The sequence below is a fragment of the Protobothrops mucrosquamatus genome, unplaced genomic scaffold (assembly GCF_001527695.2).
Source record: "Protobothrops mucrosquamatus isolate PMUCROS unplaced genomic scaffold, P.Mucros_1.0 scaffold479, whole genome shotgun sequence".
NCBI classification, from domain to species: Eukaryota; Metazoa; Chordata; class Lepidosauria; order Squamata; family Viperidae; genus Protobothrops; species Protobothrops mucrosquamatus.
Window position 1 is genome coordinate 428,516 of NW_015386799.1, and position 15,226 is coordinate 443,741.

At 43.4% G+C, this 15,226-nt stretch overlaps 1 protein-coding gene across 1 annotated transcript in view; it reads left to right on the top strand.

Annotated features, from left to right (window-relative positions):
• Positions 1-15,226, top strand: part of LOC114922180 (methylcytosine dioxygenase TET1-like) — a 31,831-nt gene that overhangs the window by 10,998 nt on the left and 5,607 nt on the right. The window contains exon 3 of the mRNA XM_029284267.1: positions 63-156. Coding sequence (XP_029140100.1) covers positions 63-156 — 94 coding nt within the window. The remainder of the gene's footprint in view (positions 1-62; positions 157-15,226) is intronic.

Here is a 15,226-nt window from a genome sequence, read left to right on the forward strand (position 1 = left end):
GTAACTGTTGCTGTCTTTTAACCATCTGTTAATTGATTATTTTTCTGTTTCCCTTTGTGCAGGTATGGAGCAAAAGGAAGCGCTATAAGAATAGAGGTAGTGGTGTATACAGGCAGAGAAGGAAAAAGTTCCCAGGGGTGTCCAATTGCCAAGTGGGTGAGTTTTTATTTTTTAGTAATGTAAGACACATTTGTGTTTACTTTACTTCCACTATATTTTTCTGTAATGTTGATGCTTCATGTTCATAAAATATTTTTCCTTGATGCTCAGAGGCATTTATCTTACTAATATATCCCACTCTAAATTAAAAAGCACTGTTGTGTATGGAAGATCAACATGTATTAAAAAGAATACAGTTACTGTCCAGGTAGTCCTCACTTACCAGCTGCATCATTGAGTGACTTTTCAAAGTTACAACAGTGTTGAAAAAAATAACTTTGTAAGCAATACCTGCATTTATGACCTCAGCAGTGTCTTTGTCTTGTGATTGCCATATAGTCAGTATCTGTTGTGTTATGCTGACCTGTTCTTGGTCTTTGTTTCCCCCCTTGCAAACCAGAGAGAATAGAGAGGAAGGATTACAAGAGAGTAAGCAGGCATACAGTGGGGAATATACTGTATATCAAAAGCAATGTGCCAACAGCTGCAAGTGCACTATGCAGATATTCCTCATTGTGTGCCTTCTTACTTTCTTGTAATCCCCTCCTCTCCAACAAATGTAACTACAAACATTTTTTTCTTAATTGTCCCAACTGAGCATTCCAAAGGACTGTGTGTGTGTGTGTGTGTGTATGATTAGGAGGCAAACAAAAGCTGAAGATGTGAAACTGATTACTCTTGTCAATGTTGAACTAGGAAGCACAGCCTGGGTCACATGATTTTGCACTTTGTGATCCCTTCCTTTAGTGATGGGATTGCCGGTTCCAATTGTGATTGCTAAATGAGGACTAACTTACATTGTCAGTAATGAAAGGAATTGAATTGGCAACAAAATGAAAACCAGGAAAAGAGAATTCCAGCGTCTGTTGATGAAACGCCAAGAGGCAGACATCCATTACAACCTAAAAAAAAAACCCAAAAGCTCTCAGAAAGAGAACGACATGGCATCAGTGTCAGGAGAGGGATCAGAATGAACTCCACAACCTTTTATCTCAATGAGCAAGGGTTATTTCTCAAACCAGTAGGAGGGCTGTCAATGATCAGAGCAAGGAACAGTTGAGGACTAGCTTCAGATGCTTCTAGCCCTGGACGAAAAAGTGCAAGGAAATGGACACGGCTTTTCCTGCTCTAAATTGGCTACGTACGGAAAAACCAAATGTACAGGTATAGTATAGGGGGTACCTTGCTCAATAGTAGTAACTGTGAGAGGGATCTTGGAGTCCTAGTGGACAATCATTTAAATATGAGCCAGCAGTGTGCTGCAGGTGCCAAAAAAGCCAACACAGTGCTAGGCTGCATTAACAGAGGGATAGAATCAAGATCACGTGAAGTATTAATACCACTTTACAATGCCTTGGTAAGGCCACATTTGGAATACTGCATCCAGTTTTGGTCACCACGATGTAAAAAAGATGTTGAGACTCTAGAAAGAATACAGAGAAGAGCAACAAAGATGATTAGGGGACTGGAGGCTAAAACATATAAGGAACGGTTGCTGGAATTGGGTATGTCTAGTTTAACGAAGAGAAGGACGAGGGGGGACATGATAGCAGTTTTCCAATATCTCAGGGGCTGCCACAAAGAAGAGGGAGTCAAGCTATTCTCCAAGGCGCCTGAAGGCAGGACAAGAAGCAATGGATGGAAACTGATTAAGGAGAGAAGCAACCTAGAACTAAGGAGAAACTTCCTGACAGTGAGAACAATTAACCAGTGGAACAACCTGCCTCCAGAAGCGGTGAATGCGCCAACACTGGAAGTTTTTAAGAAGAGACTGGACAGCCATTTGTCTGAAATGGTATAGGGCTTCCTGCCTGAGCAGGAGGTTGGACTAGATGACCTCCAAGGTCCCTTCCAACTTTATTATTATTATTATTATTATTATTATTATTATTATTATTATTATTATTAAGATATCGCTGGAATTCTTGATTGGAACCTTAACTTTCTAATCAATGCCATTGATCTAAGCAGTTGCATATATCCTTAACAATTTCCAGTCTAGACTGCAAGGAGTCTGGCACCTTATTTTGAAAACCTCCCTGTCCAGGGAGGAGGGGCCCTCACAGGTCAAGGGAGCTTAACAGCATGGACTCCAAGGGGGCTCTTGCAAGTATAGCTAGACTCATGGGCAAAGAGGAGGGTGCAGGACACAGGAAGCCTTTCTGTAGCTTTGATGCAACTATTTGATATTCTTTATGTTACCATCACTCATTCAGTAACTGTTCAAGGTTCTGTGGTAATGAATGAGAGGGACTTACAAGGGGTCCTTGGAGTTTCAGCCATCGCAGCAAGCCCCACAGAGTCATTGGGGAAGCTGGCAGGAAGTCAGGGTCAGATGAAGTCTTCGCTTAATGACCCACATGGTTCTCACTTAACAGTGGCAACCAAGACTGCCAGAACTGCTGTCATGAAGTTACACAGTCATGTAACATTGCGCTTTATGATTGCAATCCTTGACGATAGCCCCAATTATCGTTATAACCCAGTGATGGCGAACCTTTTAGAGACCGAGTGCCCAAACTGCAACCCAAAACCCACTTATGCATCGTCGGGTGCCAGGTGGGTGTGGCCCATTGGGTGGGAGTGGCCCATTGGGTGGGTGTGGCTGCAGTGGTAACGGCAGACTGGGTGGGACTAAAAAGTTCAATCAATCAATTCCAACTTTGCAAGATCTTTTTTTTTCCTGCGAGAAGTTGAAATTGACTGATTGATTGAACCTTTTTTTTTTTTGCACACGGTGGCGGAGGCCCAGGGCTGTGGAGTCGGTAGATAAATGTTCCGACTCCGACTCCTCAGGTTTTTGTACTTCCGACTCCGACTCCGACTCCCCGACTCCGACTCCTCTGTATTAATAAGCTAACAATCGGAGTTTACAAGTTTTTATAGCCTTAGCTGAATGACAGCAGTTTTTCCAATGGTTTACAGCTTCAGTCTTGAACTATTGACCCTCCATTCCCTTCACTTATACAAGTGTCTCTAGTCCTGCAAAAAACATATTTACTTAATCCCTTATCAGTGAGAGGCTAGGTTACCCATGGGCGCTGCGTTCACTGTAACAGCAGAACACAACACTATGGAAAGTATAAGTATTGCTGCTCCTAATTGTGCGTTGCGTGCCATATAGTGAAGCACATGAAAAGTATGCTTCTTCACGGTCACTTAACGTGTTCGTTTTGCGGTTACGTGAGGCACTGCATGCATTGGTCTTTATTCTTACAGTAGAGAAGTCATTATAACTTTTTGTGAATTGGGACATTTAAACTTGCTTTTTTTTAAATTCCAATCTAAATTTAGTAGGAGTCGGAGTCGGTGCATTGTTTGCCGACTCCGACTCCGAGTACCCAAAATTTCCTCTGACTCCTCGATTCCGACTCCGACTCCAGAGCCCTGCGGAGGCCTAAAGCAAAAAGGTTTTATAAAACCCAGCTGAAGGCCTAGGACTGGGGCGATGGCGCGCGTGCCCACAGAGAGGGCTCTGAGTGTCACCTCTGGCACTCGTGCCATAGGTTTGCCACCACTGTTATAACCCAATTACCTATATTGGAACCGCTCATATTATTGATCACGAAATATTGACGCAAATTGTGATTGAGTTTTGGCAGTAAACCACATTTCTAAATTTCCTTGGCAACTGCTTAGTCTCTCAAAGGCTTAACTCTAAGCATCTACACAAAGGATTTGGTGAAATGAACCCTGACAAATTAAAAATATTTAGAAGGGTATGATAAGTCTTAGGTTATATACAATTATTTCTGAAACATTTTGGAACTGACCTGCTTGATTTGTAGATTGCACCTTCAAATCTTGACAGTGCTCTACCTGCAAAATACGGTTTGTGTCTGTATGTAGTTTAAGACCTGGTTCAAGACAGTTTAAGTTTATTTTTAACAATAATGTAATTGGGCAATGATGGCAAACATATGCATATGAGTAAGCTATTCTGTTGTGGTTTTCATGGTTTTCTTTTAGCCCTTTAAAAGCATTTAACTGGATTTTGAGTGCAACAGAATATTTATTTTATTCATATGTAGTTAGCCCTCATATATAGTTAACAACCAGGTTGGGACTGGCAACTTGGCCATTAAGTGGAGCGGTCACTAAGTGGAACCACGCTGTGCTTGTACTCTTCAGAGTGTACCATCTGTGAAGGGAACAAAGTTACTTTTTTGTCACTGTTGTAACTGTGAATAGTCCCTGTATGAGACACTTGCTAAATAAGAAGTACCTGCATTGAATTGATTATAGATTAATACCAAATTGGGCAAGGCTAAATATTTATAAATTAATTTATTTTTCCTCCCCTGTTCCTTTTTTGTAAGAGGAGAATTATGAATATATATATATTGATCAGTGAAGTTAGCTGATTGTAACTGTCGTTATGAACTGTCAGTGGGAATAGTAATAGAAGTAGCAATCTCTTGTAGCTGTTCCCTCTTTTTATACAGCTGATGGGGAAGATTATAATAGGACAGCAAAACAATGGGTTGCAATTCAAATGTCTATAGCAGTGGTTCTCAACCTGTGGGTCGGGACCCCATTTGGGGTCGATCGACCATTTCACGGGGGGCGCCAAGCAAGGCTGTCCGCCATTTTTTTGTCCGCCATTTTTTTCCCCTTTTCCGGCGGGTGCCTTACCTCCCTTGGGCTGGGCCAGCTGGTGGTCGGCCTGCTCCGTCTCTGCCGCTTGCCAGCTACGCCTCGGCTGGCGCAGGGGGCGGAACCACACATGCGCGGTGCTCCCGGGCAGGGAAAGTCCTCGACTTACGACCGGTTTAGTCCTCGACTTACGACCGGTTGGGGTCGCGGCGTTAAAAAGGTTGAGAACCACTGGTCTATAGGCTGGTGGATTCTCAATACTGTTTCGATTCTTAGAAAACATTGCCTGCAATCCATGACATTGTTACAGTTTCCTGATTTATGCTGGAATGGTATGTCAGGCCTACTCCAGCTTGGTCTTCTAGGAAAGAAATACGCTCAATTCCATGTCTAGCAAAAAGAATTTTTTTTTTACTAAAAAAGCCAAGGGGTTACAATAAAGCAAAGCCAGAACTGAGGTTTTGCACACGGAAGTCTCCCAGTTAACTTTCCCCTTTTCGTTCCTCTCTCCCCTCCCCTTATCTCCCAATTGTCCAGTTACATTTGAAGGAGATGTTTTGGTGGCTGTCTCTGCAAAGGCAGGCTGGATCACGAACCATTCCATTTCCCAGCCTGTGGCCTCGGAGTGGTGAGCCGACATTTTGGGGACGGCATGGTGCTTGGTTTCACTTTTCCCTTTTCTCCCAGCTCTCTCCCCCCCCCCCTGTAGTTCATGGCAGACTGGCATCTGAAAAGATGGCAGTCCTGACACTGTGCTGGGAATTTAATGCTGAAAAAGAAAATAGTGGCGCCCTATTTGTCCTTGAAATAAACAATGCCCATTGCTCTCGATCAGAGTGTACGGCAATTCTTTAAGAAAAGTTTACTTTTAAACAGGTTTGATTTGTTTTGAAAAAGCGTATATTTCAGTAAAATACAGGCACGGCTTCTGCGTTGCTTTTAGAGTTACCTATGAGTTTCTTATTGCCAGCTCTGCAGAGAGAGTGCTTTAGTGTAGCTTAAGGTTGGCTTGTTCCGTGAACTGTACAGCTTCTATCCTGCTTAGATAACTGGCGCTAGCTGTGCCAGCATAGAACAGTTTACTCTTCAATCATCATCACAGTTGTAATGAAACTTTTCTTGGTTGGGTTGGGAATCGTTGGACATATCTTTAAATCTTAAATGAATCTTAAAATGAAACAGAGATGTGTTTTAAGAAAGAACTTAATCCTGAGACAGGAAGGCAGCCAGTTTTTATTGTACTGAGAAGCTGGCCCTTCATTTCTCAGATTAAGAGCTCCATGGTTAGTCTTGAACGAATACCAACACGTGGCTTCATTGCTTGTGAAATCATGGTCATCTGTGATGGAGTAGGCACAAAGATTTTATTGTGTATGTTTGTGCAACAGAACATACCCTGAGAAACGTGGTTCTGTTTAGTGTTCCAACATGTTCATTAACATATAGGGGGAATTTTATACAACATTGGTTTCTATCCCAGGCTGGGGTAAAGTTAATGAAGAAATTCTGCTTAGTACAACTATTAAGGAAAGGAAAGAGGGAATGTGAAGTCATCCTGAGTTTCCTATATGAGCCTGGCTATGACTTTTATGATCATTCATTCATTCATTCATTCACTCATTCAATTTGTATAGTAGTCCAACTTGCATTTGTGACTCTGAGTACCTCACAATAATTTTAATTAATTAAAAACAACAGCAAGGAGAATAAAAATATGGGAATAAAATCAATAAATGCATAACTATTAAAACCACTATTAAAACACAAAACACAGTCACAATCAGCAGCTGAACAGCAACCATAAATCCTATTGAGTATAATCACTGAAAAAGCTCCCCACTACCACTATATCTCTCCAATCATGGTGGCACAACCGTGTCTTCAAGTACTTCCTAAAGGCCAAAAAGGAAGGGGCCAGTCTGAATTTTGGGGATATTAATGTTCCACATGGCAGGTGCCAAAGCAGAAAAGGCAGTCTTTCCAGGTCCTGTCAAGATGACATTCCTTAGTAGATGGGACTCTAAGCATGCCTGTCTTGCCAGATCTGATAGGATGGGTAGAATAACCTTGGAGAAAGTGTTCCTTCAATATTCCAGTCCTGCCTCCGTACTTTATACCACCACCTTGAATTGCACCTGGAAGCCAATGCAGCTCAAAGAGTAGAGGTGTAACATGTGTTGTTCTAGGACTGCAAATAACTACACTGCACTCGCACTATATAGCAATAGCACTTAGACTTATATACCACTCCATAGTGCTTTGCAGCACTCTCTGTTTACAAATGTCACCCTATTGCCCCCCAAAATCTAGGTCCTCCTTTTACTGACCTCGGAAGGATGGAAGGCTGAGTCAACCTTGAGCTGATGAGGATTGAACTCCTGGTTGTGGGCAGAGTTAGCCTGCAATACTGCATTGTAACCATACTATATGTTACATCATTATGTTTTGCACCGGCTGCAACTTCTGAATGCTTTTCAGGGGCAGCCCTGTGCAGAGTAATCCATTCAACTGAAAACCTGGGCATGAGTAATTAAGAACATGGTGTCCCAATCCAGGAAAGGATGCAGTTGATGCACAAGAAGAAGCTATGCAAAGGCTTCCCTAGTCACAACTAGCAGCTGCTGTTTGAGCAGAAGTCATGAGTCCTGGAGGACTCCTGTGCGCAGGGTCCATTTGAGGCAATGCCACCCCACCCAGAACAATGGTAAATCCCTGGAACCAGATGCCTAGAAGCCATTCAGTCTTGCCAGGGTTGAGCTGAAGCCGGTGGTTCCCCCTTCAAAGCCTCACAGTCTCCAGACTCCGAGACAGAACATTGACAGCATTACTTAGTTCAGTGGCCCCCAACGGTGGAGAGAGGTTTTTCTGCGGACCGGAGGGGGTGTGGTTTTGTGTGCTGCCTACCACCTGCGGATGGGGTTGTCGCTTGTTTGCACGGCCTGGTTTCTGGCATGCTGTGGCCCGGTGCCGGTCCATGGACTGGGGTTTGGGGTCCCCTGACTTAGTTCAGTAGGGGCAGAGACGGAAAATTAGGTATCCATCAGAAGACTGCTAATACCTCACCCATGCAATGGATTATTTCACCAGCAGCTTCATGTAGGTGTTAACACGAGGAGTGGAGAAAATAATAAATCTTGAGGAACCCCGTGAAACAGGGCTGAAGAATAAATGGTGACGAGAAATTTGTAGCATATAGTTTGTGTTGGTGAATCTGGAAAAAGATTGGTTGAAAGCAGGTGCCTGGGGTATCAGTAGCTATGCTGTTGCTCTGAAAATATAGATCAATGGTGGCGAACCTATGGCACGCGTGCCACAGGTGGCACTCAGAGCCCTCTCTGTGGGCACACACACCATGTCTCAGAGAGGCAACCATCCCTCTTCAACCAGCTGCCCGCTAACTTGCCGAGGTCCCACATGCCTGGATGCATCCCAGCATGACTGATTTCCCTCCCCCCCGTCCCATCCCTCCTGGCCTCTCATGCTCTCCTTTTTCTGGGCATGACCCATTGCACTGCCTCCTCAGCTGTCGGCCGGCCATCCAGCTCAGAGGCAGCTTCTCTGAACTGCTGATGGCGGGCTGTGGACCCCCAGAGTGGGGCTGCTGACGGACACTGTTGGCCCCCATACGCTCGCTAGCCTCTGTGTACGGGGGCCGATGGTGTCAGGCAGCAGCTGCCCTGGCCCCTGCCTCGCCTTGCCCTGCGACAATGGCACCCCCACCCTACCTCGCCTTGCCTTGCCTCACCCCGCAGGACGAGCCTCCTGCCCACCGCCCCACCTGCCAGAGAACCCCTGGATCTCCCCCAACCCTGCCCGGCCTCCACAGCTGTCCCTCCCCACTAGCAACATCGAGGTGACCATGCCCATCTTGGCCACACCCAATCTGCCATGACCACAGCCACGCCCACCCAGTGGGCCACGCCCACCTGGAACCCGGAGATAAATAAGTGGGTTTTGGTTTGCGATTTGGGCACTCGGTCTCTAAAAGGTTCGCCATCACTGATAATAGATATTAATTATGCACAGCTTATTCATTGCATCGGAATCTAGCAGCTACCTGGTAAAGAGAACTGCAGAGAACTCTGTATTTGACATTGTAAAATCTCATTTTCCTTGTCTTGTGAAAGTGAACTTGAGATATATCACACAACACTGTTCTGTGTCACAGAGTTAGATAATATAATTTAATATAATTTATTAATCTTTAATAACGGTTACCCTACCTTTATTTAAGAAACCTTTTAAAATGCAAGGGTTTGTTGCTTATGTAATTCCAACCTTTTCCTTTCTGCAATCTAGAGCTGATCTTAAAAGATCTTTTGGTTGCAAGAATTAAAATGCACTGAATTGCTACAAGATACAGTTAAGGCCAGGGTTACTTAATTTTGGCAATTTTAAGATTTCAGCTCACAACTCCCCAGCCAGCAATTCCACGAAAATTTAGCATAGAAGATTGAGAGTTCCATGTTTTGGGGATTTCGAGACAAGGATGTCTGCTATATATGTGTGCGTGGGCATGGGAAAAAAAAGAGCTAATCTACCTGATTTAGGTATTGAAATCAGTAGGATCAGTGAGCAATGACAAAGCTGCAATTCCTAAATCTACTGAGGGGCATTATTTGGGACTGCTTCATTTGGATTATATGTTTCATTAGAAACCTGCAGGGGGGAAAGAGACACCATTCGGAAAAAAAATAATCATCTGAAATTGAAGGATGAGGCTTAGTATATTAGGAATTACTATAGATATCAGATTATTCCCAGAAGGTAGATATTTGAGACCAGACTGAGGCCAGACATATGTTTTAGCATGTAAAGCAAAGAAGTTACCCAACACTTTGAAGACAGCGGTAGAAATAAGGAATTTGAGACCAGGTTCCTTTTAATGCCTAAACCAGGGGTAGGCAACCTCGGCTCTTTTATGACTCATGGACTTCAACTCCCAGAATTCCTGAGTCAGCATAGCTGACTCAGGAATTCTGGGAGTTGAAGTCCATGAGTCATAAAAGAGCCGAGGTTGCCTACCCCTGGCCCTAAACGCTAATGAATTTTCTTTTTGAGAAACAAGTGCTTCTCAGTCTGTGATAATATAAGGGCTGAAGAAAACGCGATAGGATTTGGATCTTGATATTGCTGTATAAAGGGTTTAGAACCCCTTTAGATTTTATCATAGCTGGATTCTTCATTATCAGGAGTTTTTCTAGAATAAGAGTATCCTATCAGAGCTGTGTCCTTCAATGTCTGATTGTAAGACTTGGACTGGATGATGCTAACCACTCTCTCCCTCGACTACTCTGCATATACCCTCTGCTTGGGCTGTTTTAGCCTTATGACTAAGTGCATTCATCATGGAAAATCATGGGTTTTCGGGTGCACTTCTGAAAGAACAATCAGAATGGCTTGTATAGACTACCCTCCTTTAAGCTCGCAGAGCAGGGAGATCACGGTACAGATTTGGATTGTGCCATGCTCTCATGTTTGGGTTTGACGTGATCCCCTCCTCTTAAAGAGGGGCAAATTATTTGTACACAATGTATATATCCTCTATGGTGCTTTGAGTTACAGTGACTACCAGGAGGCACCTCTACATTCACACACATCTCAATATAACAAGAAAAGGGGGAAAAATGGATCTTACACATTTAGGACTTATTGCTTGGCAATTTCTGATCATCATCTGAGCTGATGGTATTACCTAGCATGATCATGAAAGGTCTGCAAGAAAACCACCAAGCTCAAGAGCACCAAGGACCCCTCATTTCAAACCCTGTGCTGCAAATATTCTATCAGTTGCTGGTCAATTTGAATTGAATGGGGTGATCCAGAGAGCGTGTACTATTGTTTAGCGGAGGAAGGTTAGGATAGGCCAGGGGTAGGCAACCCAAAACACTCAAAGAGCCACTTGGACCCGTTTCCCACCGAAAACAAAACACTGGGAGCCGCAAAACCCTTTAGGTATCTAAAATGAAGCTAACACTGCATATATCCTTTTTTACCTTTATTATAGGTGTGTGTGTGTGTCCATCCACACACACACACACACACACACACACATATATATATCATAAAGGTAAAAAAGGATATATGCAGTGTTAGCTTCATTTTAGATGTCAAAAGGGTCTCTCTCTCTCTGTCTCTCTCCTCTCCCTCCCTCTCTCTTTCTCTCCTTCTCTCCCTCTCCCTCTCTCTCCCTCTCTCCGATCTTCTGCTTACCTGGCAAGCTGGCTTCAAGCTGTTCTCCAACAAGCTCAGGGGTAGGCAACCTCGGCTCTTTTATGACTCATGGACTTCAACTCCCAGAATTCCTCAGTTAGCATAGCTGGGCTAGCTAGTTCTCTCCTGCCCTTCCTGCTTCCTGTTTCCTGCAGAGACGCAGCAAAGGGAGGAGCCTCGCCTAGTAAGCTTTTCAGCTGGTGGGAGAACACAGTGAGTCCACTCTCTTTTTTACACACAAACACAGAGAGAGAGAGAGGGGGGGGGGGGAAGGGAAGGGAAGCGCAAGTGCCTCTCTCTGTCTCTGTCTCTCTCTGCAAATGGCAGAGGAGGCTGGGAGCCGCAGGGGAAGGCTCAAAGAGTGACATGCGGCTCCGGAGCCGCAGGTTGCCGACCTGTGGGATAGGCCATGACACCCATGCACAGAAAGATACAGATTTGCACAGTGAGAACCACGCAGAAGAGAATTCCCTTCACATTATTTGTATCAGCATCCGGTGTTGAGTGCAGTGGTGGCTGAGCCAGAAATACAGGAAAGTTATATTTGTTATTGTATTTTTCTTTGTTAATTGAAGAAAAGCAGGTTAGATATAATTTCTAGCAGCATTTCAGCATCTAAATAGGTCACTCCAGTTACATACTTCAGCTGGAACAAGCTTATAGCTTACGGTGTTTGATTTGCATCTTTGGTTTATTCTTGATGCTTTGCAGAGCAGGCTTTACTGGTTTCATTTGTAGTTCCTTCCACACTGCATTGTGTTGTAAATTTCTGCAATTTTTGCTCAGGTTGGCCTTGTAATCTGGGCTGGCAATTGTGGTCACCCTAAAGTCTTCATTCTGTTGTTTTGCTCTAATTTAAACAACTTTAAAGAGATATTCATTTTTCATTTAATTCCTGAGCTTAATTACTACTATAGTGCAAGGTCATTTTTGCATTTTCAAGTGTATTAATCCAAAAACATGCATACTAGTTAGTTTGGCTAATTTTGAAGGGACACTCTACCTCAAGTCATCTTTATTCACAGAGAACTTGTTCCTTATTCCAGAGATCCTGCCAAGGGTTGAGACAGTTGCTTCACCAATCTAAGAGAAATATTTCAAGTAAGTAGAATCCAAGCAATTAAGTTGCTCTAGGAAATAACGGTCGCCCATGACACTAACTTTCAAAAAACATTTTAGAGATTAGACTACATTCTTTTTGCATAATTGGAAACATTTATTTTCAGTAGAATTTTACTTATAAATGAAGGAATTAAATATGTTCATCTTACATGATTATACAACATTATAAACATATTCTGGAATAATCACTGTCGATCAAATGTCGTCATCGAATCAGCACAGTGCAAAAGTATCTGAACTTGGGAAGATTTTTTAATACAATCTTCTCTCTGCTTGTTTCAAATTGAAGAAATTTAGGGTAGAGGAATGATGCAAATGCCATTATCCTCAAGATAAATTTGGTCCAAAGGCTAATCCTATATAATATATCAGAGCATGCAACTGAGCAGGAATGTGGTAACCAAAGAAGGTCAAGTGAGGTACACATAAATAGCACATTGTTCTTCATTCATGGACTGTGTCAATTCAGGCTCCAGATGTACCTGTGGGATCCCATTAGAAACAAAGTAGGTCTGTGTCTGTGAAACATTTTGTAGGCCAGCAGATACTTCAGAATTTCTGACACATACAAATAGTAATTTCTTTTTTCTCCTTGTCCTTACTCACCCTCAGATAGATTGTAGTAAAGACTATGCCATGCACACATCTGAATCGGCCCGTGACTTTCATCTCTGATGCTCTTCACAGTGGTAAAAGGGGTTGTGTGTTGACTATGGCGTACAATATCATTGAATGAGTATAATGATGCAATATTAACATAGCTGAACAGAAAAAAGAGGTACAAACAGACCATAATACTGGAAGATATAAATATGTAATAGAGGTTAGTTTAGTCTTTTATTTCTGGTTGTATATTAAAAACATTTTTTATAACAAGGACAGTAATTGAGTGTGTACTGATAGTATGTATTCAAACCTCATGGTTATCTAAGCTTGTGGTGAGGCATTAAATGTATTCTGTTCATGCCTTGTAGCTCCTTGTGTGATAAAGGAGTAAATATCTAGGGCAGTGGTTCTCAACCTGTGGGTCGGGACCCCATTTGGGGTCGATCGACCATTTCACGGGGGTCGCCAAGCAAGGCTGTCCGCCATTTTTTCCCCCTTTTCCGGCGGGTGCCTTACCTCCCTTGGGCTGGGCCAGCTGGTGGTCGGCCTGCTCCGTCTCTGCCACTTGCCAGCTACGCCTCTGCCGGCGCAGGGGGCGGAACCACGTATGCGCGGCGCTCCCGGACAGGGAAAGTCCTCGACTTACGACCGGTTTAGTCCTCAACTTACGACCGGTTTAGTCCTCGACTTACGACCGGTTGGGATCGCGGCATTAAAAAGTTTGAGAACCACTGATCTAGGGAAAGTAAAGAAAAGCAGATCAGGATTGGTGTTGATTACAAGGGAGGCTCTCTGTGAATTTCATGTGGCCTCTTGAGTACTATGAATGAAAAGATGGACTAAGAATGATTTTTTTTTAAAGTAACCTGACCTGGAGTTTAACTATTTGATGCTCTCTAATCATATTGGACTTTAATTTCCATCAGCTACAGTGGGCAAGAGTATATGAGAATTACAGTTAGGAAAAAATCCTGCAGTACATTAGCCTACCATAATCTAATCTGTATTTCTACTTTTAAATGATAATGTTAAATAATCAGCCTTCCTCCCCAAGGAGTGAGTTAGGAATAAACATCCTACTGCTGCCCTGCCTGCATAATTATATAATGATGATAAGGGGGCAATTGCTTTTTGTTCCAAAAGGAGTATGTTGTATTCAGCTTTGGGATAGAAGTGTGCCGGTGAGTGCTGTACTCTTAGATCTATTCTAAGGCATGATTAGTGGTGCTCTATAGCAGGGGTCTTCAAACTTGGCAACTTTAAGACTTGTGGACTTCAACTCCCAGAATTCCTCAGCCACTCCACAAGTCTTAAAAGTTGCCAAGTTTGAAGACCTATTATTTCATATGCCTTCCTTGTAAAGTTCTTTGCTCTGCATAATTGTTATCTGAATTAGGTATGAATAAGTTTTTTGAATCACATCTACTGGAAAATCAAGAGGTATTACATTACTGGGAAAACTGCACTATATTGAGTATATTGAGTACTGCACTATAAAGAGTACAGAGAAGAGCAACAAAGATGATTAGGGGACTGGAGGCTAAAACATATAAGGAACGGTTGCTGGAATTGGGTATGTCTAGTTTAACAAAGAGAAGGACGAGGGGGGACATGATAGCAGGGTTCCAGTATCTCAGCGGCTGCCACAAAGAAGAGGGAGTCAAGCTATTTTCCAAAGCGCCTGAGGGCAGGACAAGGAGCAACGGGTGGAAGCTAACCAAAGAGAGAAGCAACCTAGAACTAAGGAGAAACTTCCTGACAGTTAGAACAATTAACCAGTGGAACAACCTGCCTCCAGAAGTGGTGAATGCTCCAACACTGGAAGTTTTTAAGAAGAGACTGGTCAGCCATTTGTCCAAAATGGTATAGGGTTTCCTGCCTGAGCAGGGGGTTGGACTAGATGACCTCCAAGGTCCCTTCCAACTTTATCATCATCATCATCATTATCATCATTATTATTATTAGAAATATAATGTTAGAGATGAGAAGAGGAGCCCAAAATTGATTCCCCAATTTGAATCAGAATCAGAATAGAGCTGGAAGGGACCCTTGGAGGTCTTGTAGTCCAGCCCCTGCTCAAGCAGGCGATCCTGTACCATTTCAGAAAAGTGGCTGTCCAGTCTCTTCTTAAAAACCTCCAGTGATGGAGCGCCCACAACGTCTGTAATTTCTTCCTATATTAGGGTATTAGGAGAACCGATGGTTCATAAAGAAGTTCATTTGCAATGTTGAGAAAAATGATAGCTTAACATTTTCCATTGTTTAGTAAGACAGGTAGTCCTCGACTTACAACAGTTCACTTAGTGACTGTTCAAAAGTTACAATAGCGCTGGACTTCCGGTTTGAGTTCCTGTGCCGATGGCGGCGTTTTCGTTCGCCGCCTGCTCCGAGGACGCGTAAAAGCCGCAGGAGCAGCGTCAAACAGCTGCTCCGCGGCTTGAATCCCCTTCCCGGGCATAGGGGAGGGGAGAGAGCTTCCCAGATAGGGGTAGAACTACTGAGCTCCCACAGTTTTACAGCTGTGGGGGTG